This window comes from Jaculus jaculus, chromosome 19 (assembly GCF_020740685.1).
Source record: "Jaculus jaculus isolate mJacJac1 chromosome 19, mJacJac1.mat.Y.cur, whole genome shotgun sequence".
NCBI lineage: Eukaryota > Metazoa > Chordata > Mammalia > Rodentia > Dipodidae > Jaculus > Jaculus jaculus.
The window spans coordinates 43,968,260-43,994,246 of NC_059120.1; the positions used below are offsets into that span (position 1 = coordinate 43,968,260).

Below are 25,987 nucleotides of genomic sequence, written 5' to 3' on the forward strand. Positions count from 1 at the left end.
CGGAGGGCGGGCCAAAGAGGTCGCGTGCGCACGCGCAGACAGGAGCGGGGTGCTTGGTGCTGTGGCGGTGTGGTTGAGTAGGGTGCTGCCGGAGTCCCGTGGCCCTCGGAAAGCCCGCGTAGCCACTGCCGCCGCCTCCTGTCCTCAGCATGTTCCTTACGCGGTCCGAGTACGACAGGTCGGTGAGGCGGGAAGAAGCCGGGTCTGGATTTGGGTGGGCGAGCCCCGGCCGCGGCCTGGGTTCTGCAGTGTCATGGGGCGCCCCGGGAACCCGAGGCAGGTCGGAGCCGGGGCTCTCTGTAGCTGCCGAGGCACCCGGCGTCATCTGCCGAGCTACGCTGGAGCAGATCCCCGGATCTTGCCCTGCAGCTGAGTCACCGCCGGTCCTCATTCAGTGCGGAAGCGGGAAGTTGGGGTTTGTGCTGGGTGAGGGCCTCAGGACTCCGACCCTTTAACCTGGAGAAGGTTGGGGGGGTCACCACTCCTTCTGTCATCGTTTCAAGCTAAGTATGACTTTCTTTTTGTTTCTAAGTGAAACGAGTGACTGGAGTAAGAAGTCACTGGACTCTTGAATGAGTTTGTAGTAAGGCATGCTGGGTTGCACATTTTCTGCAACAGCGCTAAGGCTGTTGTTCCAGCTTTGCCCGGATGTATTGTCTGCAGTCTGATTTTATTAGGGATCAGAATTTAGAATGTCCCTTAGAAACTTCATTATCATACAGACTTCATTTGACCAAGGGTTTTCTGACTTTAAAAAAATAAAACAGTTTAAAGCAAGTTAATGTTGGTGTCGTGTTGAAAGCCAAAATCAAGGTTGTGAGATTGTGTTATATATAGCTTTCGGTTCTTGGAAATGCTCATACTAAACTTTACTAGTGATACTTTAAACACTTTTTACTTTTAGTTTCTGTTTTGAGCAGTTTTCACAGCTCTTAAATTTGTTTAAAAGTTAGGAAAAAAGTTTTTGTACTAAGCAGTTTGAGAAGCTACTTCCCCACCCGCACAAGTATATGTTGACTGTCAAAATTCACCTGGAATGGAATTGCTCCTTTTTCATCCATTTGCTGACTCATTGAAAATATATGTGAAGTTTTAAAACCAGTATCTTTTTCTTCCATCAAGTAAAATGATATTGCATCTTTGGATTACAGAGTTTTGAGAAAGTTGTGCTCCTCATCAAAAAGGCCTTGTTACATTTTGTGGTCATTTATTTGCCATATATATTGATTGCTTTATGTTGTTCCTGTGTCTCAAGAATGCCTCAAATACAGCCCTTTCTTGTGTCACTAAAGTACTTGAACCTTTGCTGTGTACAAGGCACTGTTCAGAGTACTGGTCATACAGCAGTGAAGAAAGTCATGGTTGTCTTGTAAAACCTGTTACAGGGCTGGGGAGATGGCTTAGCGGTTAAGTCACTTGCCTGTGAAGCCTAAGGACTGAGGTTTGATTCTCCAGTACCCATATAAAGCCAGATGCACAAGGTGGCACATGCATCTGGAGTCCTTTGTAGTAATTGGAGGCCCTGGCGTGCCCGTTCTCTCTCTGCCTCTCTCCAATAAATAAAAAACCTGTTTACAAGAGTGACTGTAGCATGAGACAAATGTATTGACATCATTAAGGAAATTCTGATGAGGAAAATTACATTCATTATTAGGAGCTCAGGGAAACATCACATGGGAGATGATACTTAAAACAGTTTTGAGAAAGTAGGATTTTAGTGAATACAGTGAGAGCCAATAGTTTTCAGTCAGAGAATATAAAATCAACCAATGAGCAACAGTGGAAAATCATAGTGCATGTTTGAAAAAAGTTTGATTGACACATACTGATGCATGTTATGAGAATAGAAAGAGATGGGAAAAATAGTATGGTGCCAGACATTGGATAGCTCTTAACAAGGATTTGGGTTTTAGTCTGTAGGCACTTGTGTGTTGTTAATTGTTCCTTTTGTTTGTTTGTTTTTGTTTTTTAAGAAAAAGTCTCATCTTTTGCCCATGGCAGCCTGGAACTCACTATGTGGCCATCACTCCTGTTTCTAGTTCAGAGTGCTAGGATGCTGGAATTACAGTTGTGAGACACCATGCCTGGTGCCAAGTTTTGTTTTAAGAAGTTACCTAATCACATTTGTGTTTCATAGAGATTTAATTGCCTGGATTAGAGGAAAGGGCAGTTCAACACAGTAGGAGGCCATTATAGCAGTTAGGTAAAAGGTAATAAGGGCATTGAGAATGGGAAGGAGAGTATAGTGTTGCTGTGGAGGAAGAACTGATATAAATGGTATGACTTTGACATATGGTAGGATATGGGAGAAGGTGAGGCATGATGAGTCAAAACACATTCAGAACTTTCTGGCTTGGGGGATTTGGGAAACTGGAGTGTTTTAAAATAAAACTATAGGATCAGTACAAGGTGAAGCTACTTGTGCAGGGTGACTAGATTTGAGATTGCATTTCAGATGGGAAAATGTTGAATGTTAGGTGTTAATGGGCTATGCAAATGGAATGGTTCACAGACATGCAGATTAATTAGGAACCATAGGCACTTAGCATATATGAAAGGACCTATGGAGACAGTGACATTTGAGAAGAGGGTGAAGATCAGAGCTTGTATTTGGGAGGATGGAGAAATGCCTCACTAGGATGAAATTTTTAAATTAGGGTGGAAAACATGACCATCATACAGTGTTGTATAGTTTATAGAATTCATTCATATTCTGTGCAACTCAGTACTGGATTCTCTTGCTACAAAGGCAGGGCCATCTTTTATTGAGAGAGTTAATGCTAGTAGTTTGTGAAACTAGACCTCAACTCCAGGTCCTTTTTAAAACAACTGGTTCTGGAGGTTGAACCCAGTGCTTTACCTATGCTGGGCAAATACTCATCACTAAGCTCAACCCCAGATTTTCTCTTGTCACTGATTTTTTTAAACTGTTCTCAGAGCCCTGAACTTCCTTTTATATGGCCTCAGTGATGCTAGCTGGTACAAATGGGGTGTTGGAATGGTGATATTCTTTCTCCGTCCTGAAGTCAGGCAGAATAATCCTCAAAGGCAGTACAGTGGAATAGATAGTAGAAAGCTTGGCCTCTTGTAGTCAGATTTCCTTTTTCTTCTCTTTCTTTTCTTATTTCTTTTTCTTTTTGAGGTAGGGTCTCACTAAAGCCCAGGCTGACCTGAAACTCACTATGTAGTCCCAGGCTGGCCTCAAACTCACAATGATCTTCTTACCTCTTCTCTCAAGAACTGGGATTAAAGGTGTGTGCTACCACATCCAGCCAGATTTCCTAAATTCTAATGCCAGTTCTGCCTCTTTCATGCTGAGTGACTTTGGAAAACCTTCCAGTGTCTCCTTATTTATAAAATGGTATCTGTATTAGACTTTTGTTTCATAGATTGGCTTTGAAGATTGAGTTAAAATCATTATAAAAGTTTATGACAAAGCAAGACATATAGTAAATGCTCTGCAAGTACCAATTTTATTATTAGCTATTCTATTTGGGGGAATTTTATGTAAAATTCCTGTTGAAAAAACTTCTGGTTAAACAAAATTTGAAAACACTATAGCAAAAGCTGAGCATATCTATAGTCCTAGCACTTGAGAGTTGGGGGCTGGAGAATCAAGAGCTCAAAGTCAGGTTTGGGCTGGGAGATGCTCGGTGAACTAGCCACACAGCATGCGTACCTGAGTTCAGATCTCTAGCACCCTTGTAAAGCCAGATGCTATAGAACTGGTGTCTAGAAAGGAGGCAGAGACAGGAGAATCTACCAGAAGCTTGTGGGCCACGTAGCTTAACAAACACTGGTGAACAAGAGACTCTCCCTCGAGCAAGGTGGAAAGTAAGAATGGGTACTTGATGTTGCCCTCTGACCTCCGCACATGTGCTGTGGCACACACACCATATATAAAGAGGAATTCAAGGTCATTTTTCAGCTACATGGAACATTTGAGGCCAGCCTGGGCTACATGCGACCTTGTCTCAAAAAGAAAAGAAATAAAACATTGTACTATATGCAGCCTATTGTAAAATCCAGACTCCACAAGCCAAGGACTACGATCATTTTTATTCATTGATGCAAATCAATTTATCTATCTATCTATCTATCTATCTATCTATATGTATATGTATGTATGTATATTTGGTGTTTGGTTTTTTGAGATAGGGTCTCACTCTAGCCCAGGCTGACTTGGAGTTCACTATATATTCTCAGGGTGGCCTTGAACTTATAGCGATCCTCCTACCTCTACCTCCCGAGTGCTGGGATTAAAGGCATGCATCGCCATGCCCAGTTTGATTCAAATATTTATTTTTATTTTTATTTTATTTGAGAGTGACAGACAGAGAGAAAGAGGCAGTTAGAGAGAGAGAATGGGCGCGCCAGGTGCCCCCTTTTGCATCTGGCTAACATGGATCCTGGAGAATCGAGCCTCGAACTGGTGTCCTTAGGCTTCACAGGCAAGTGCTTAACTGCCAAGCCATCTCTCCAGCCCTGATTCAAATATTTTTGAAGTATATATTGTATACTGTGTAGTACTGGAGCAAGGTAAGGTGGTCATTTTTAGAGAGAAAAGCAGAACAGCATGTACCTGGTATAAATACTGAGTGAACAAATTAGGATAGGCTTTAGTAACCACATGGATCCCAGTCTATTATAACAGTATTTCATACCAAGCAGAGAAATGTACCAGTGACTGACTTTCACTAAAAAGTAAGATATAATATCACATGCGCATAATGGGAAGAAGATAAAACATATGTTTTCTTGGGAGTCTGATAGCTTTGGGTTGTGAACTTAGCAAAGTAATTGATGGGTTGATTCAGGATTTATCCAGGTTGATTCAGGATTGAAGCAGAAAAATCACCTGCTCTTATTAGATCAGTTTGGGAAGACTTCCTGGAAGTGGGCTGAAGTATTCTCTGTATATCTGTATAGATACCATTGCCTTAAGAAACTGTTGGCAGGGTTGGAGAGATGGATCAGTGGTTAAAGGAGCTTGCTTGCAAAGCCTGATGGCCTGGATGGTCTGTTTAGGTTCAGCACCCCAGTACCCATGTAAAGCCAGACGTACAAAGTGGCACATACATCTGGAGTTTGTTTGGAGTGGCAGGAGGCCTTGACATGCCTGTTCTCTCCTTCCCTCCCCCCTACCCCCCAAAATAACAAAAAAGAAATGATATGCGCACACTCACCAAAGAAAAGAAAAGAAAAGAAAAGAAAAGAAAAGAAAAGAAAAGAAAAGAAAAGAAAAGAAAAGAAAAGAAAAAGCAAGTAAGTTAGCTGGTGGGCAGAGTAATGGCAGCTTGCATCTTACAGTCATCTGAGCTAGTTGTCAAAGAACTTGAGTTCAGTATCTATGAGACTCATTTTTCTGACACTTTAATTTTTTTTAATTTTAGGGGCGTGAATACTTTTTCTCCTGAAGGAAGATTATTTCAAGTGGAATATGCCATTGAGGCTATCAAGGTATAGTAGCACGGAGCATAGTTTTGAAATGTCATGACATCCTCATGCTTTGTTAGAGCATTTAGAATAAATGTGTTTTACCATGCCTGTAGAAAACATTCTTACATCCTTTACACAACTGTAGTATTTTTGTTGTTATTTGGTCTTTTGGTTTTTCAAGTTAGGGTCTCACTCTAGCTCAGGCTGACCTGGAATTCACTCTGTAGTCTCAAGGTAGCCTTGAACTCACGGTGATCCTCCTACCTCTGCCTCCCAAGTGCTGGGATTAAAGGCGTGCGCTACCACGCCTGGCCAACTGTAATTTTTATAATAGTATTAATCCCATTCCTGATCAATCCCATTTTACTCTGTAGCCCAGGCTGACCTCAAACTCAAAGTGATCCTGCTATCTCAGCCTCCTGAGTGCTAGGATTAAAGTTGTGCACCACCACGCCTGGCTGTAAGCAGCGTTTGTACAATGGGAATGGAAGGACATGTTTATGTACATACTGCTCTTGGCTTGAAGAGGTCATAAAAGGCTAGAGGTAGCCTCTGTATTTCTGTGTTTGTTGCATTGCACAGGTCATGTAAGTGATCATCTCTGTAGTTTGTTGATAAAGTTATGAGTTTGCAGTAGATACTAAGATTTGTCCTATAATCTAGTAACAAAATTAAATACATAGTTTAACCAGTAAGTCAACAATTAGAAAATAAGATCTCTATATCTAAAGTTAGTTATCATGTCATACTGAATTAGGAATAATCTAAATAGCTTTTCAGTTGGTAGATATTAAGAAATCTAACAGAAAGGGCTGGGGAGATGGCATACTACCAACTGAGCTACATCTCCAGCCCTTCATGTGGCATCTTATAAGTAGCTAATGATAAGGCAGATCTGAAAGTTTGGGCTGGAAAAACGGCTTAGCAGTTAAGGCGGTTGCCTGTGAAGCCTAAGGACCCAGGTTTGATTCTTCAGGTCTCACATAAGTCAGATGCACATGGTGGCACTTGCATCTGGAGTTCGTTTGCAGTGGTCGGAGGCCCCGATGTGCCCATTCTCTTTCTCTTCTTCCTCTCTGTCTCCAATAAATTAATAAATAAATAAAAATCAAGAGTGAAAATCTGGGAGAATGTCAAAATTATTATGTCAGGCACCTAGACATCATTTACTATGTTAGTGAGTTATGTTCAAGAAATGCTGTACAGATTCAGTTCAAATGTTCCCCCACTTATCTTCTTTCCCCTATATTTTCTGAGGTGGGATGAAAGAAAATTTAAACAGAATTATAATATTGTGGGGCTTGGAAGATAGCTAAATGGATAAGGCACTTGCTACACAAGTATGAAAGTGAGTTATATCCCTAAAACCCATATGAAAAGTCAGATGCTGTAGTGTAAGCATTGTACCTGTTATGAGAAAGGAGGGAGACTGGAGAATCTCTAGAAGCTCATGGGCCAGTGAAAACTGAGGATCCCTGCCTCAAACAAGGTAGAAGGTGGGAACTGACACTGTAAGTCATCCTCTGACATGTGCGTCATGGCATGCATGTGTCCATGCTCACATTCTCACACTTAACACCAAAAAATAAAAAAAGAATTACATTGTGATCTCTGGAGGGAAATATTGGTATTAAAAAAAATTCTTGAATTCTGGGCTGGAGAGATGGCTTAGCAGTTAAGGCGCTTGCCTGCAATACCAAAGGTCCCAGGTTCAATTCCCCAGTACACACATAAGCCAGTTGCATAAGGTGGTGCATGTTCCTGGAGGCCCTGGTGCACACATTCTCTATCTTCTTTCTCTCTCTCAAAATAAATAAAAAATATTTTTAAAATCTTGAATTTTGGGCTGGAGAGATGGCTTAGCTGTTAAGCGCTTGCCTGTGTAGCCTAAGGACCCCAGTTTGAGGCTCAATTCCCCAGGACCCACGTTAGCCAGATGCACAAGGGGGTGCACGCATCTGGAGTTCGTTTGCAATGGCTGGAAGCCCTGGCACGCCCATTCTCTATCTGTCTCTCTCCCTCTCTCTCTCTCTCTGTCACTCTCAAATAAATAAATAAAAATGAACAAAAAATGATTTAAAAAAATCTTGAATTCTGATGTATTTTATAGAAGTACCTGTTTCAGAAATATTATTGACTCCCTTTTTTGATAATTGGAAAATTAGAGGCCCAACTTAATAGCCTGAGACTTTGTTTTTACAGTATGAAAAGCACTTTTCTCTACATAGTAATAACTGTTGGCATCTTTGCTGTGTAAAGTTGTCCTGTGCTGTGAAATGTTTAGCCACTACCCATTAGATGTCAGTAGCACTCTTTCACTTCTGATAACCCGAAGTCTCTAAATGTAGTTGAATGTTGACAGTAGTCAACTCAATCTCCAGTTGAGAATCACTCTACTAGGAAAACTTGGGTGGCTGGGGATGTAGCTCAGATGATAGAGTGCTCGCCTAGTATGCAAGAAGCTCTGGTTCAGTCTGAGGCACTGCATAAACCAAGCATCATAGTAGAGAACTCCTGTAATTCCAGCACTCAGGAGGTAGAGGCAGGGGATTAGAAAATCAGAGCTTCCTAGCTGCATAGGGAGTTTGACGCCAACCTGAATAATCTGAGACCCTGTCTTGGGGAGGGGGGAAGTAGTTAGGCATGCATTCCTGTCCTCAATAAGGGTTTAGGAGCAATAAGAATAATCAGAGGGCTGTGGGTGTGACTTAGTGGTAGAGTGCCTGGCTAGCGTGTGAGAGGCACTGGGTACAATGCACACCATCATGCCAAGGATAAAGATGCAGCAAATACAGAACCACCGTTGTGACTTTTCTGGGCAGTGGTTTCTGTTACTTTCTAATATACATGTAGTTCTGGAGTTTACAGGTAAAATAGTTCTATAAGTTATGCAACGAAAACAGCAATCCCTTAGGCTTGGCTCATCTATTTTTAGCTTCCCAGAGGCAACACTTTAAAAACACTTAGCTGATAATGCTCTTGGCATTCAGCACTCTATCTATAAGACAGACTTGTATTTCTTTGTTAGGCATTTTCCACACCCTTTCATTATAGAAGATAAAGATTTCTGCCCCATTTTCCATGTTCCCGTCCTCTACCCACCCACACTGGCCTAGAGAAGTGAGGGTGAGCCCTCACCTCTAAAACTATCTCTTGGGACTGAGAAGACGGCTCAAAGTTTGTTTGCAGTGACAAAAGGCCTTGGTATGCACATTCTCTCTGCTTGTAAAAAAAAAAAAAAAAAAAAGTATTTAAAAAAAGCAAAACTGAGACATCAAAATAAAAGAGGGACTGATTGGGAAGGGGAAGGAGTATGATGGAGAGTGAAGTTGTAAAGGGGAAGGTGGGGGTGATTACCATGGTTTATTGTCTATAATTATGGAAGTGGTCAATAAAAAACCTTAAAAAAATAAACTATGGAGCTGGACTTGGAGTTGCAGGTTATGTATAGTTGGTGGCAGGAAGGCATGGAGGCTGGAGCATGAAGCAGAGCTGGTCACATCCAGTCCACAGTGAGGAAGCAGAGAGCAATGAATGCTGCTGTTTAGCTAGCTTTTTCCTTTTTATACAGTCCAGGAACCCAGGATGGTTCTGCCCACAGTTAGAGTGGGTCCTCCCACCTCACCTAATCAAATGTAGAACATCCCTCACAGGTATGACCAGAGCTGTTTCCATGGTGATTCTAGTTCCTGTCACATTGACAACCAGAAATCAACCATGGTATGTAATGTAGCCCAGGCTAAGTATCCTACAATAATTCTTTATTGTGTGGAGCCTTCTGACCTGAGTCAGTCTGGCCTGTGTTTGTCTGGGTCTGCTTTACAGCTACACACTAGGATTATTCTAGGGGGCTTGAAGGTGCTCTTGCAGAATTAGAGTATTTGCCTGTTAGCCATGAGGGAATGGTGGATGATCCTTAGCGCCATAAGACAAATTAAAAGATCATCTTAAACTGAGTGTGGTGGCGCACGCCTTTAATCCCAGCACTTGGGAGGCAAAGGTAGGAAGATCGCCATGAGTTCAAGGCCAGCCTGAGACTACCAAGTGAATTCCAGGTCAGCCTGAGCTAGAGCAAGACCTTACCTTGGAAAACCAAAGGAAAAAAAAAAAAGATCATCTTAGGGATCGGGATCTTAGGGATTCCTTATATTAGAGCCCATGTCCCTCAGTTTGGTAGTAGTTTCATAGAAACTTTTAAGTTGCCAGTTGCCAAGTTCGTTTGTTCTCCCGTCCTCTCCTCACGCAGGGTCTGGTGCATTCTACACAGGCAGTCTAGTCTACTCTGTGCTAGTCCCCCACTCTCACCCCTTTCCGCCCACATTGTAACTCATTCGACGCAGGGTTTCTCTAGCTCTCTGTTGTTCTTTGCTGCACAGTGGATCATCTTTCATATGTCTCCAGAACCTTACTAGACTTTTTACTTTTTTTCTTTCTTGATACTGGGCACCGAACCCAGGCATTTGCACATTCTGGGAATGCTCCGCCCCACTGTGCTGCACCCCCAGCCCAGGGCTCACCTCGGCAGCATAGAATCGGCTGCCGGCAGGGCAGTCTGTTACTCACTGGGGTGCTCCTGGGTTTTCTGTGTTCTAGGTATGAGTGATTAAGTTTCTGCCTTTGCCCACGGGTTCCTTTGACCTACACATGGTAACTGTAGCTGGTTTTTGTTTTGCTTTTTTTCAGCTTGGTTCCACAGCCATTGGCATCCAGACGTCAGAAGGTGTATGCCTAGCAGTGGAGAAGAGAATTACCTCCCCACTCATGGAGCCTAGTAGCATTGAGAAAATTGTAGAGATTGATGCTCATATAGGTAAGTAGTAGAGGGAAGCTGCTCTGTAGAATCTGGCCCGGATTAATCCATCTTCTCTGATGGTCCATAGGAGGTTCATGAGGTAAATGCCTTATCTCTCTTTAGATGTTGTTTCCTACGTAGGAGGCCAATGTAATATTTGGAGTAGGAAACATTCATAGGATTCATTTATATTTAACCTACTACCAAAAGTTCCTTTTGTCCTTAAATTTCTTTTGTCTTATTTTACTTTTTGTGGTTTTGTGGAATTGAGGCCAGGGACTCAAGTGTGCTAGGCAAGCACTCTATCACTGACCTACACCCCAGCCCTTGGCAGATGTGATTCTTAACGTATGTAATGATTGAATCATATGCTAGTTCTTTGTGCTGGGTGCGTCTTCATTGATGTGTTATTATAACTTTGATAGGAGGCCATCAGAGCTAATCATCAAATGTAGAAGGTTACCGTGTCCACTAAAAAATAGTAATTCTCAAAGAGCTTTGGAGTAAGGATCAGAGAGTTAGAATCCTAGACTCTGACCAGATCAGTCTCTGTTTTAGATCTGTTGTGTTCCTTGTCCCCTCACTCTCCTTCCTTTGGTCTTTAGTGTAATTCCCTTGCTCTGGCTTGTGACACTATAGCATTACAAGGTTAATAGTTCTTATTAGTAGCATGGTGGTTTAGTTAGCTGTCCAAATTTTCTTGTCCTATATAGTCAACATGATTAATAAAACATCTACAAAAATAATTGTTTAAAGGCATAAGAATCAAGTGCTATAGTAACTATCAGATCTTAGAATTCTTTCTTTCGTAGATATTAGAAACGTTTCATTTTTCACAATGCAGATCATTGTGTGTACTGTCTCTCAATCAGCTGACTTTGGAGGTAGATCAGAGTCACTTCATCCAGCAAGTAGAAAGCACACCTTGTGCTAGATGTCGGGGACACTGCAGGAAGAGGCATAGTCCTTGTCTTCTGATAGTACATTGTGAACATAGTGAGGACTTATGGAAGAAAAATGAGTTTTGTGCGGTGTCAGTGGTAGTGGCTGTGTTAGTTACTCTTGTTTTACTATGACCAACTACCTGACAGAAACAACTGGAAGGAGGAAGTATTTATTCGGCTCACAGACTCAGGTTTAGTCCATCATGGTGGTGAGGGCATCATAGTGGGCCAGTGAGTTCCAAGCTTTCTCCTTTTTTTCCTTTTTATTCCATCCAAGCCCCCAGCCCATGGGTTGGTGCCACCCACATTTAGGGTGAATCTTCCCTGTTCAGTAATCCTTTGGAACCACCCCCAGACACACCACAGAAGTGTTGCCTCAGTCTGCTCAGAGGTACTAAATCCAGGTGAGTTGACAATATGACCATCACAGTGTGGCATTCAGTAAAGGACTCCATGAAGCTGATGCTTGAACTGACTTTAATTCTGAAATACAAGTATATACCAGGAAAACAAGTATCTGAGCATAGCAGAGAAAAGCATTCTATAGAAAGAATAGAAATGAGCTTACTGAATCTAGTGGCACAAGCCGATAATCTCAGCTACTTGGAGGGCTGGGACAGGAGGAGTGAAAGTTCAGGGCCAGCCAAGCTACAGAATGAATTCCAGGCCAGCCTGGACCACTTCCTGAGACTCTGTCTCAAAATAAAAAGTAAAAAGAGGGCCGGGAATGGCTGTATGTCAGTGGTGGAGCACTTGCCTAGCATACATCAGACCCTCGGTTTAATTTCCAATGCTGGACTGACTGGTTGTGACAGCCAAGAAGATGGGGAAGAAGGGAAAATCGGTTGAATTAAGAAAGTGGTATATTCAAGCAGATGTATTAAGAAAGGGTGAGGGAGATGACCCAGTGGTTAGAGGCGCTTGCTTGACAGAGTCCTTTGACTTTATAGGTCTGTGTTGAGGTGAAGCACATATTAATGGCATAGTGCTTCAGTATGATTAGGAGGAAACTGTGGCAAGAGATGAGCTAAGGAGTCAGAGAGGGGGTTTTGGTGTTTCTTTTTGACCCTGCTAAAGGACTTGAACTTACTCTTTTTGCATTGTTAGGGAGAGTTTTAAGTAGTGAAGCAGTGTGACCCCGTAAGAATTTTAAAACATTCTCATGATAGTATTACAGGTAAGCCGACAGTGCTGAAGCTGGAGGAAAGGAAATAGTTCAGAATTTCTTTTAAATAGTCTAGATATTTTGCCAGTAGTCAGGCGCTGAAGTTCTTCTTCCCAGGCAGTGCCAAAAAAAAGAAGAGGAAGGGATTAGTCTAGATAGGTTCATCAGGTAGAGCTTGACTGAACTTGGAATTTGATGTGTTGTGAAGGCCAAGGAAGAAGATGGGGTGGAAGGGAAATGAGTTGAGAAAATGGTATATCTAATTAGATGCATTAAAAGCATAATGTGACTCCATAGGTCTGAAACTTGTTGATTTAGATTGAATCGTGGCATGTAAGCAGTAGTCACAGCCATAATCTTGGCATCTTGAACCATCAGCCAACTTGCTCACTAATTAAGTAATTGGTTAGTTTGGGGCAAGGAAGTGAAAAGGCCTTTGATGCTATTCTGATGTCTTCAGTAGGACCCTATAGCGGGATTAGCTTTCATTATTTCCCAGGGTCTGCATATGTTTGTTTAGTTCAAAAGTGCGTCGTGGTGTGCACAAATTGCTGAAGGGATTCTTAGGGATGTAGTATGTGGAAGTTCATGTTTGGCTGCTGCTCACTGCCTGGACATGTGTGTCATTGGGTTCAGTGTCATCATTCCTGTATTGCCACGAGATGGTTGCCATGTCTGTGCTTGAGAATTTCAGTATTGCCTGAGTGGATGAAAACGTTCTATAAGGATTTGGCCACTGGGTTACTGTTGCTTTTACATTACAGGTTGTGCCATGAGTGGGCTAATTGCTGATGCTAAGACTTTAATTGATAAAGCCAGAGTGGAGACACAGGTAAAATCAGCATTTTCTCTCCTTGTTACTATTATGCATGAGCTCTGTATTTAGTGATGATGTTGCTGCCTGGGCTATATTGTAGGTAGCTGTCAGGGTTAGATATGGCTGTTGGGAATGTTTTGTGTAGAGCCCCCAGTTGTAACTTCTTGGGACTGAAGATCTAGCCATTCAACCTTTGTAGCTTTAAGGAAACGCTGGTCAATAGAGCTAACTAACAGTCTTGTGTTTTTTCTGGGTTTGCCTTACACAAAAGCATGCATTGCATTAAATTGCATCCTATTCCCTGATTGACTTTCTGTGGGAGCATTGTGCCAGGGTGTAGTCATAGTTCAAGGACATTTGCCCTCTGGTTGCTTCTCCTGCCAGGCTTATGAATGTTTTGGTCTGGTAAGTAATGAGTTGTGCCAGGTGACAAATACTGGTTAGGAATGCTGATTTTTTCTTTTTCTTTCTTCATCTTTATTTATTATTAACTGAGTATTTGTAGTTTGGAGAGTGGGCTGGCAAAGAGAAAAAAAAAAAAACCAGGATAAACATTTTTGCACTTATTTTAAAACCTGCTCTCAATACTTAAGTAAGAATAAATAATTTAACATAAACACCAGTAGGCTAAGATAGGTTCTTTAAGGGAAAATGATACTTAGTTACTAATAGTCACTTTGTGAGAAGACTAAATTTAGTATTTGACCCTTAGGAGTTAGCCCTGTTTTTCAATGAAATAACTATGTAGCCTAGCCTTATTTCCAGAGCTTACTTGTGTGTGGGGTTGGGGGGGGGAGTCTCTCTCCCACTGGTCTCCCATCTCCCCAGATCCTGCCCCCTTCTTTTGAAATGTGGTCCTTGAATATACAGCCCAGGCCGGCCTTGAACTCCTGGCTCAGCCTCTTGGTTGCTGTGCCACAGTGCTTAGCTATTACTTCTCTTCTCATATGGTGCCAAATACTTGGTGGCTTGTGTTAATCAGGAAGAGGACCCTTGAGCTGGATGTGGTAGCTTGCACCTATAATCCTGGTACTCAGGAGGCTGAGGCAGGAGGATCACAAGTTTTGAGTCTTCCTAGGCTACATCATGAGTTCTAAACAAGCCTCTGCTATGAAGTGAGACCCTGGTTCAAAAACAAAAGAAAAAAAAAAAAGAACACTTATCCTTTTAGTTTCTAGTTACAGTTGGAAAGGATGAGTGTGGTGAGGTGATAGACTGCTTTAATGCTTTTTTTTTCAAGAGAAGTACCATTCTTTGCTATTGTAGAACCATTGGTTCACCTATAATGAGACTATGACGGTGGAGAGTGTGACCCAGGCTGTGTCCAACCTGGCTCTGCAGTTCGGAGAGGAAGATGCAGATCCAGGTGCCATGGTGAGTATGGTGCTGTGTCAAGTGTGCTTGCTGTGCTGGAGGCCCTGGCAGGCCCATTCTCTCGCTGTCTTTCCCTCTCTGCCTCCCTCTCTCTCAAATAAGTGTAATATTTTTTAAGGAGAAGGCACATCTTTCTCCATCCCTCAGTTCCCCTTGTTCATAGCCATTGCTCATAACACCTCTTCTTTTTGGTTCCAGTCTCGTCCATTTGGAGTAGCTCTGTTATTTGGAGGAGTGGATGAGAAAGGCCCCCAGCTGTGAGTACCATTTTGCCAATTTGATTTTCCTGCTCTCAGCAGAAGGGGTGGTGGTTATTTTAATTTTGGGTGCAGACTAGTAGTTTAAGTCAACTGAGAAAGTTACTATAGAGTTTGAAAAAAGTAGGGCTTTTAGCCTTAAGTTCAGTGATTCTATGCTATTTATACCTGTAGAATCTTAGGATGCATGAAGAACTCCCCTATTGGATCCAGTGCTAATCCTGAAAAAAAAACAGTAACCTTGTTACTATAGTCAGGATGAGTTTCAGAGTTCTGCTTTGGGAGAGTGATTTGTTCTTCATTCTCAGATGGTAACTTAGACAGATATAAGCGCCACAGTTGTATATACTGTGCTATACTTCTAAATTCCTAAGGAAGGTAATACTTTTTGTAACTCTTTTTTTCTTTTTCATTTCCTTCCTTCCCCCTTACCCCTTCTTTTTCCTTCCCTTTTGCCTTCTCTTTAAAAAATATTATATTTATTTATTTGAAAGAGAGGGAGGCAGAGAGAATATGGGCATTCCAGGGCCTCCAACCACCGCAAATGAATTCCAGACACACGTGCCTCTTGTGCATCTGGCTTATATGGCTCCTGGGAAATTGAACCAGGGTCCTTAGGCTTTGCAGGCAAACGCCTTAACTGCTAAGCCATTTCCCCAGCCTTCTTTTTTTTTAAATAAATTTTTTGGTTAGCATACAGAGAAATGAGTTTCACAAATGACATTTACATACATGTACATGTATCACTATTAAACACTAAAAATAATAATTCATGTATTTATATTTCGTTTATTTGAGAGAGACATAGAAGCATATAAAGAGTGAGTGAGTGAGGGCTGGAGAGATGGCTTAGCGGTTAAGCGCTTGCCTGTGAAATCTAAGGACCCCGGTTCGAGGCTCGGTTCCCCAGGTCCCACATTAGCCAGATGCACAAGGGGGCGCACACCTCTGGAGTTCGTTTGCAGAGGCTGGAAGCCCTGGCATGCCCATTCTCTCTCTCTCTCCCTCTATCTGTCTTTTTCTCTGTGTCTGTCGCTCTCAAATAAATAAATAAATAATTTTTTAAAAATTAAAAAAAATATTTTAAAAAAAGAGAGAGAGAGTGAGTGGGTGAGTGAGTGAGTATGGACATTCCAGGGCCCCCTGCCACTGCATGTGAACTCCAGGTGCATTTGCCACTTTGTGCATCTGGTTCTATGTGGGTCCTAGGGAATCGAAAGCAGGCCATCAGGCTTTGCAAGCAAGTGTTTTTAACCACTAAGCTTTCTCTCCAGCCCCATTAAAAACTTTATTATTTTTAAATCTTATTTTATTTATTTATTTATTTTTGGTTTTTCATGGTAGTGTTTCACCCTAGCTCAGGCTGACCTGGAATTCACTATGTTGTGTCAGGGTGGCCTTGAACTCACAGCGGTCCTCCTACCTCTGCCTCCCGAGTGCTGGGATTAAAGGCGTGCGCCACCACGCCCAGCTTATTTATTTATTTATCTGTTTATTTTTATGAGAGAGAATTGGAGCACCAGAACCTCCGGACACGCGTATCATCTTGTGTGCATGTGCAGCCTTGTGCACTGGTGTCACCTTGTGCATCTGGCTTACGAGGGACCTGGAGGGTAGAACATGGGTCCTTAGGCTTTGCAGGCAAACACTTCAATTGCTAAGCCATCTCACTCTAGCTCTGGCTGGCCTGGAGCTGACAGTGATCCTCTTACCTCAGCCTCTCAGTGATTTTCCTCTCCGCCCCACCACTGCTTGGCAAGTGCTGGGATTACAGGTGTGTGCAAAGCTGGGCATGATGGTGCACATCTTTGATCCCAACATTCAGGAAGCAGTGGGAGGAGGGTTGCCATGGGTTCAAGCCAGCTTGGGACTACAGAGTGAGTTCCAGGTCAGCCTGGCCTAGAGTGAGACCTTGTTTCAAAAAAACCAAAACCAAAAAAAAAGAAAAACACTTTTCTGAACAACTAATTGGGGCTGGAGAGATGACAGTTAAGGCACTTGCCTGCAAAGCATAATGACCTGAGTTCTGTTCCCTAGTACCCATGTAAAGGCAGACGCACATAGTGGTGCGTGCATCTGCAGTTTGTTTGTAGTGACTGGAGGCCCACACATGCCTAATAAAAAGAAAACGAATGTGCCACCCTGCCCATCCCATTAAAGACTTTTTTGTTTAATTTTTTTGTTTTTTGAGGTAGGGTCTCACTAGCTCAGGGTGGCCTTGAACTCACACTCACAGCAATCCTACTACCTCTGTCTCCTAAGTACTGAGATTAAAGGTGTGCACCACCTCTCCCGGCTTTTAAACACTTCTTAAAAGATCTGTTTCCTCTTTTGGATCTGTGCCTCAATGTCTCATTGACATTTCCTGGCTGCAGGGCAAAGCATTTATACTTTTTTTTAATGAGGCATTTGTTACATAAAAATTCAAAATTTTAACCCTTTTCTCTGGTGGGGTGGGGGTTGCAGGTTTCATATGGACCCATCTGGGACCTTTGTACAGTGTGATGCCCGAGCAATCGGCTCTGCTTCAGAGGGTGCCCAGAGCTCCTTGCAAGAAGTTTACCACAAGGTAATTAAGCATTATCCCAACTTTACTGTCATTCTTTAGGTCAACATATATCTTACGTATAGTAAAATGTACAGACCTGGAGAATTTAGTTCTAAGTTTTGACAATTATATACCCCCTTAGAATTACAACCTGAAACAAGATACACACTTCCTTTACTCCTTCAAAAATTTCATCAGTTATCTGTCTTCCCTCCTATCTGCAACCATGTTTACCACTATAGATTTGTTCTTTTTATATATGGTATTAATAGTTTGTCATTTTCATTGTTTCATACTGTTGTTGAACCCAGGACTTCAAGCATACTAACAGATGCTCTACCACGGAGCTACAAGCCTTGAGTCTGTGTTTCAAAACCCATTCATATTGCATTGATAGGTGTTTAGTAACATACCTCACAGCTATCCTCACAGCTTCCCTTAGCAGTTTTTTTTACTTTAGCTATTGAAGCAAGTGAGCACTTAGCACTTGCTTTGTGGAAAGATTTGGTTTTAAATCATTCATGGCTGAGGCTTAAGGCTGCCATGTGTATCATTCAGGGATATTTGCGCACAGCACACCTAACCCAAGCATACTTCAGAGGCACTTTGGGTTTGGTTCCAGACCATTGAGATTGCTCCCTTCTCCTTCTTTCCCTTCTCTCCTCTAGGTTTCCTAGTGCATGCATGTTAGGTTTGCATTATACTGGAATCTACCAAGTATGCAATAATTTGTCTTTGAAAGATGTACATGGCTTATCTTAAACAGTATTGCTAAAAATGCCAGTAATCATCTGAGCCTTTAGCTGCTAAAGATGGGATAGAAGCTGGTCAGTAGGCAGTTAGGACCCATGCTACATTTATTGTGATTGTGAGCCAGGCATGGTGGTGCACGCCTTTAGTCTGAGCACTCAGGAGGCAGAGGTAGGAGGATTACCATGAGTTTGAGACCACTGTGAGACTATATATAATAACTTTCAGGTCAGCCTGAGTTAGAGTGAGACCCTACCTCAAAAAAAAAAAAGAAGAAGAAGAAGAAAATATTTTTAGGATGGAGAGATTGCTCAATGGTTAAGGCATTTTGCTTGCAACTAATGACACAGGTTTGATTCCCCAGAATCCATGTAAAGCCAGATGCACAAAGTGGTGCATACACCTAGAGTTCATTTGCAGTGGCTAGAGGCCCTGGTGCACCAATTCATATTCTCTCTCTCTCCTTCCTTCCCTCCCCCACTCTTACAAAAAAGAAATATTTATATATTTATTTATATATTTATAATATTTATATATGTGTATGTGGATATATATATGTATGTATATATGTATGGGTTGTGATCTTGTATGGGTGTATCTTGGACCCTCCAGAGCAGCCATAGTACACTATGAAAGATGACTGGTAGTACCCACGTAAAACCAGATGCCCAAAGTGGCGCATGTGTCTGGAATTTGTTTGCACAGCAAGAGGCCTTGGCGTGCCCATTTTCTCTCTCTTCCCTCCTCAGATAAACCTATGTTATTTTATTGTTTGGTTTTTCAAGGTAGGGTCTCACTCTAGTTCAGGTTGACTTGGAATTCACTATATAGTCTCAGGCTGGCCTTAAACTCACAGTGTTCCTCCTACTTCTGCCCCTTGAGTGCTGGGATTAAAGCCCTGCATCACCACAACTGGCTTCAAATAAATATTTTTTATAAAGGTCATTTACTATATGAAAATTACTGGTTCATAGTAAGGCTGTTTTTTTTCTATGAATAAATACATTCTACCTACCACTATACTATACAAATCAATACATAAGGTTTATTAATATTGTTTGGTCATCTCTTCAGAGAGATAAAGGGGAAAGTTTCGCAGGAGAAATTGTGTACATTAATGGCTCATCTCGCCTTCTTGTTTCAAGTCTATGACACTGAAAGAAGCCATCAAGTCTTCACTCATCATCCTCAAACAAGTAATGGAAGAGAAGCTGAATGCAACTAACATAGAGGTAATTGTTGTTTGCTTTTGCAGGTATTATGACTCATTGCTGAAGACTGAATAGACAAAAGATCATATTTTAAATGCTCAGTTTTCAGGTTATTGATAGGGCTTAGGTAATAAACAACTTAAAGTGGTGATAGCCAAGGCCAGACTTCATTGTATTTAAAAGGAAAAGGGAGTGATGGGGTGGACAGTGAGAGGTAGCTGGTGTTTTGTAGTTAGTGCCAGCAGAAGGTGCCGCTAAAGAAGCAGATGTTTAGGTGTACAGTTCTGAATGCCGGTGATTCTGATCACCATTACTTTGGTGCCCTTTCCCCTTAGCTGCTGCTTCTGAGAAAAGGAAAATGTTAAAGTTGTGTCTTTAACTTCTCCCAACCCCCCTCCCCAGACCAAAAAAAAAAAGCTAGCTATGGTGATATATTTCTGTAATTCCAGTTCTTAGGAGGCCGAGGCAAGATGATCTCCAGCTTCAGGCCACTCTGGGCTACATAGCAAGATCCCCACCCGAAGAAAGCAAGCACACAAATAATACACACCAGCCATAGTAGCAACATGTAATTCTAGCCCTCATGATGCCAAGATGGGAGGGCTGATGAAGTTTGAGATTAACCTGCTCTATATAGCAAGTTCCATACCAGACAGGACCCTGCCTCAAAAAAAGAACAAAGAAGCCGGGTGTGGGGGTGCATGCCTTTAATCCCAGCTCTTGGGAGGCAGAGGTAGGAGTTTGAGGCCACCCTGAGACTACATGAAATCCAGGTCAGCCTGGGATAGAGTGAGACTCTAACTCAAAAAACCAAAATAAACAAAAGACACTTATTTTAATCCCAGCACTTGGGAGGCGGAAGTAGATGGATTGCTCTGAGTTTGAGGCCACCCTGAGACTACATAGTGAATTCCAGGTCAGTCTGGGCTAGAGCAAGATCCAGCCTTGAAAAACAAAAACAAACAACAAAAAAGAAACCACCTGTCAGCTTTGTTGAAGCATAATTTACATATATATAGTACTTTGCATCCATTTAAATACATGTTTAGTGAATTTTGACAGCTGTATAACCCGTGTCTGCCACCACAATCGATATGGAACATCTCTACTCTCCTAAAAAGCTTCTCAGGTATACACACTCCCACTAGTGGTTCCCCTGTAATGTTGGTTTATGTTCTTGAAGTTCAGATAAGCAGGGTCATGAGGTGTCCTCCTTTGCATCTTACTCGGACCCCACCTGACTTTGCAGCGCCCATGTTGTTGCATTGTGTTGATTTTTATTGCTGGGAGGAATTCCCGCCAGCCAGCTCTTCAACCTCTGTTGCCCAGTCTTCCATACAAGCTGTATTCAGCATCTCCTTGTTCATTCCCTGGTCATGACTGCGTACTTGGGCTCTTTGTCTCCATGAGACTGCCACTTGTTTTCTTGTTGTTGACACTCTCCATCCCTACTTCTAGTGTGTAGAAAAGTGCCAACGGGTTGGATTTTAGGGTTTTGGGGTTTTTTGTGGGGGGGTAGGAGAGGCTGTTTTATTTTCATTTTGAGATAGGGTCTTGCTTATTATCCCAGACTATCCTGGGATTTTTTGTGTAATCTTAATTCACTATCTTTCTGCCCCAGCCTCCCTAGTGCTTGGAATTACAGATAGGTGCCACCATGCCCGGCTCAGGTTCTGTACATATAACTGCTGTCATACACTAGATTGGATCTGAGCCACTTACTATGTTTATATGTAGTTGCACATTCAGCCTGCCATTCCCCTCCTTCACTGTCTGCCCAGTTAATATACATCTCAAGAGTTTCCTCTTCCTGGACTCCAGACCTCTCCTTTACATATACTTAGAACTATTATAATATTGAGGTGACCTTGAAAGCCTTAGTAAGTAAGACAGGACTTTCTTCATCTTTGGATTCCTAGTCTCTGGTACAGCTGTATACCAATTAATTATTGATGGAATGAATAAATGAAAGAAAACTTTTATCTGCCTGCCTCAGAAATTTTAAGAAAGGAAAGGAAGATAAAAAGAATCTTATTCATTATGTAAATACATTTATCATTATGCAAATGTATGACAGGTTATTTTTAGTCACCTCAGGATGAGTAACTTCCTGAAGGCAGTACTTTGTTCAGATCCTATTAATGTTCGTTTGCATCCTGGTTCTTTAGGACTGTTCTCTTCAGAGTTTGCTGGATTTCACTTTTTAGCCCTGTAATCTTTTGGGACGATTAGCCTGAGACATGAGTGACCTGGCCAAAAAAAAAACCTGTAGGCTCTCAACTCCTCTCTTATTGATGTTATTTTGCTGTCCTCACTGTAATCAGTCAAGTAAAGATAGACTTAAGAGAAGTACAAAATACTGTATTAAGTACCCTTGCAATAGAACTCATAAGCTGTGTACACCTGAGTACATTATTTAATAAATATTGCAAATATGTTTGGAATTCTGACATTTCAAGTAGTTGGATATATCTTTTGGGAGACACCACTAGACCCCAGGCTCTGAGAAGAGGACATTTATTTTAGTCTTTTCCTGGACCAGCTTGTCAGATGTCTAAACATATACAGTAGTCTTCCTGAATCTTATATGTATGGATGAAAGAGAATAGTAAATATCATGTAACTAGATTATGCTAATTTCATCTGGCAACTTTCAAAGTAATTGCATTTTAAAATGTCTTTTTGTAGCCGGGCATGGTGGTGCATGCCATTAATCCAAGCACTTGGGAGGCAGAGGTAGGAGGATCACCATGTGTTCGAGGCCACCCTGAGACTACATAGTGAATTCCAGGTCAGCCTGGGCTACAGCAAAACCCTACCTCAAAAAACATATCACAAAAAAAGTCTTTGTGTGTATAACTTTAAAATAAGAAAGACCAAATGAAGAAATAACATTTAAAATAAGCACAAAGGACTGGAGGGAGGGCTTAACAACTAAGGCCTGCAAAGCCAAAGGACCTAGGTTAGATACCCCAGGACTCATGTTAGACAGATGCACAAGGTGGCACATGCATCTGGAGTTTGTTTGCAGTGGCTAGAGGCCCTGGTGCACCGTTCTCTCTCTCTCTCCCTTCCTCTGTCAAATAAATAAATAAAAATAAAATTTTAAAATAAGCACAAAAATTTTTGAGACAAATATAAACTACTTCATTGATTGCCCCAAAACTTGAGATTTTGTGATTAAGCAGAGATAGCACTCTATAAAATTTCTAACTATACTGGCCTGGGGAGATAACTCAGTAATTAAAGGTGCTTGCTTGAACCCATGTAAAGCCAGATGCACAATGTGGCATATGTGTCTGGAGTTCATTCAGTGGCAGGAGGTCCTGCTGTCCCTATGGCACACGACTTTAATCCCAGCAGGAGCATCACTGTGAGTTCAAGGCCAACCTGGGACTACACAGTGAGTTCCAGGTCAGCCTGGGCTAGAATGAGACCTTGCCTCAAAAGAAAGGGGGGGGGGGGTCGCTGGAGAGATGAGTTAGTGGTTAAGTGCTTGCCTATGAAGCCTAAAGACTCTGGTTCAAGGCTCAATTCCCCAGGACCCACATTAGCCAGATGCACAAGGTGGCATATGTGTCTGGAGTTCATTTGCAGTAAAAATTCTGTAAGTAAATAAAATATTTTTCAAAAAAAATTTCTAGCTATATTGGCCCTGGATTGGCCAGTCAGTCTTTTTTTTTTCTTTTTCATCCATTCTTTATTTATTGGAGAGGGGGCAGATAGAAAGAGGATGGGTGTGCCAAGGTCTCCAGCTACTGGAAATGAACTCCAGACACATATGCCACCTTGTGCATCTGGCTTATATAGGTACTAGGGAATCGAACCTGGGTCCTTACGCTTCACAGGGAAGTGCCTTAACTGCTAAGCCATGTCTCTAGCCCTCTTTCTCTCTTTGTTAAAATATTTTATTTTTTATTTATTTGACAGAAAGAAATGGAGAGAAAGAGAATGGGTGGGCCAGTGCCTCTAGCCAGTGCAGATGAACTCCAGATGTGTGTGCCCCCTTTGCATCTGGCTAATGTGGGTCCTGGGGAATCATAGGTCCTTTGGCTTTGCAGGCAAACTCCTTAACCACTACCCATCCCTCCAGCTCTTTCTTTTTTTTATTAAAAAATTCATTTCATTTTTATTTATTTTCATTATGAGAGAGAGAGAGAGGGTAGGGGGAGGGAGAGAATGGGCATACCAGGGCCTCTAGTCACTGCAAACAAACTCCAGACATGTGCCACCTTGTGTATCTGGCTTATATGGGTTCTGGGAAATCGAACCTGGGTCCTTAAGCTTCACTGGCAAGCACCTTAACTACTAAGCCATCTCTCTAGCCCTGTAGATTTTTCTTTTCTTCAAAATTTTTTTATATTAACAACTTCCATGATTATAAAAAAAAAAGCAAAAAACATGGCAGTACCCTCCCTCCCGCCCCTTTCCCCTTTGAAACTCCATTCTCCATCATATCCCCTCCCCATCTCATTCAGTCTCTCTTATTTTGATGTCATCATCTTTTCCTCCTATTACGATGGTCTTGTGTAGGTAGTGTCAGGCACTGTGAGGTCATGGATATCCAGGCCATTTTGTGTCTGGGGTGAGCATGTTGTAAGGAGTCCTACCTTTCCTTTGGCTCGTGCATTCTTTCCACCACCTCTTCCGCAATAGACCCTGAGCCTTGGAAGGTGTGATAGAGATATTGCAGTACTGAGCACTCCTGTCACTTCTTCTCAGCATCATGATGCCTTCTGAGTCATCCCAAGGTCACTGCCATCTGAACAGAGAAGATTCTCTACCAAAAGTGAGAGTAGCATTAATATAAGGGTATGAACATCAAGAGAAGGGCTTACTGGGCAGTTTGATAAGCATAGTATATACATTTAGCCAGACAGCAGCAGATGTTACACCCCTAGGGCTCATGACTACCCATTTTAATTTTTCAGTATCAGGGATATATTCCTTCCCATGGAGCAGGCCTCCAGTCCAATTAGAGGGCAGTTGGTTTCCACCATGACAGATGTGCCACTATTGCACCCATTGGCTCATTTGGCCTGGCTGGCAAAATTTAAGACTTGCAGTGGCCCCTGTTGAGTATCTTCACTGGTGGTTTCTCTCTCCCATTGAACTGCATGCAGAATGGCTTTTTCCAGCTTTCTGTCAGCTGGTCTACACGGAGGAGGTTATCAGCTCAGTTCCAGCAGGATTTCTCAGTGGCTTTACAGCCCAAGTATGTGGAGTCTTCAGCAATAGGGTCTTGCCATCTATTCCCAATGGGAAACCAAGGGCCTCGGCAATGGCCTGTAATGTTTTGGGGACACCAGGGACCTCCCTGGCCAACAGTTCACTGGAAGGTATCCCATCCCTGAAACTGAAACTTTTCTAGCAACAATCTACAGCTCCTAAGTGTTCCATTGTCCAAAAAAGTAGGTTTCCATATGTTTTATTTATGTCCTCTTAGATTCTGATTAGCCCTCCCTCTAGAAGAATCTTAACAGAAAAATGTACTGACTGCATGTACTTTTCTTGCTGCTTTTGTGAGTTTAGTTTTGTTTTATTTTTACTGGTTGGTTGAGGTAGAGTCAATTCACTATGTAGTCTCTGGGTGGCCTCAAACTCATAGCAATCCTCTTACCTCTGCCTCCCAAGTGCTGGGAGTAAAGGTGTGCACCACCACACCTGCCTCGTGCTTGTGATTTTTATTGAAGTAACAACAGTGGGGCTGGGGAGATGGTTCAGCAGTTAAAGGTACTTGGGAAAAAAAATGATTTGAGAAAGAGAGTGTGAGTGAGTGAGTGAGTATGGGCACTCCAGGGTACTTGCCTGTAAAGCTCAACAACCCAAGTTTGATTCCCCAGTACCCACGTAAAGCCAGATGCACAAATTATGTATGCATCTGGAGTCCGTTTGCAGCAGCTGGAGACCCTAGCGTTCCATTCTCTTTGTCTTTCTTCTCTCTCTCCTTGCAAATAAAGAAAATTTTAAGTCAGTGATGGGGCTGGAGAGAGGCCTTATCAATTAAGGTGCTTGCCTTGAAGTGTAAGGACCCAGGTTCGATTCCCTGGTACCTATATAAGCCAGATGCACATGGTGGCACATGCATCTATAGTTCATTTTCAGTAGCTAGAAGCCCTGACACTCCCCCACCTCCTTCTCACTGTCTTTATCTGTCTCTGCTCACAAAAAAATAAATCCATAAAAATACAGGTTTTTTTTTTAAGTCAGTGATATGCCAAGCATTTGTTTAACTGTTTTGTTATGGGCTAACCTCAAAATAGACAAATTGGCTAATAAGAATTTTTATTTTGGAGGCAGAGCTATTTTAGGGAGCTTGCTCCCTGGAAAGGGTGGACATCCTGGGGACAGCAGATCCCTTAGCTCCTGATGAACAGCTGCGTCGCCAGCACTTTGACCAAGCAAAGGCCGTCGGCAGAGAACCCAGCCCAGATTAACCTCTTTCTGTTTCTTTGCAGCTAGCCACAGTGCAGCCTGGTCAGAATTTCCACATGTTCACAAAGGAAGAACTTGAAGAGGTTATCAAGGACATTTAAGGAGGAGTGACTCTCAGAACTTCTCTGGGATAATTCAGTTCTCCTACTTGCCCTTAAATTTTATTTCCAACTCTTGGAATATCTCCAGCATATGTGCATTTTTTTATGATGTCTGTACATAACAGCAGTTCCGAAATAAAGAAGATTTAAAGTA

The 25,987-nt window shown here is 42.2% G+C and overlaps 1 protein-coding gene across 1 annotated transcript; it reads left to right on the forward strand.

The window, feature by feature from the left end:
• Nucleotides 1-34: 34 nt before the first annotated feature.
• Nucleotides 35-25,987, forward strand: Psma5 (proteasome 20S subunit alpha 5). Its single transcript, XM_004659044.3, has 9 exons — nucleotides 35-178; nucleotides 5,394-5,460; nucleotides 10,123-10,249; nucleotides 13,105-13,172; nucleotides 14,424-14,531; nucleotides 14,730-14,788; nucleotides 17,255-17,357; nucleotides 19,232-19,318; nucleotides 25,756-25,987. Exons 1-9 carry the CDS (start codon nucleotides 150-152, stop codon nucleotides 25,831-25,833), a joined length of 726 nt encoding a protein of 241 aa, XP_004659101.1. The 5' UTR covers nucleotides 35-149; the 3' UTR covers nucleotides 25,834-25,987.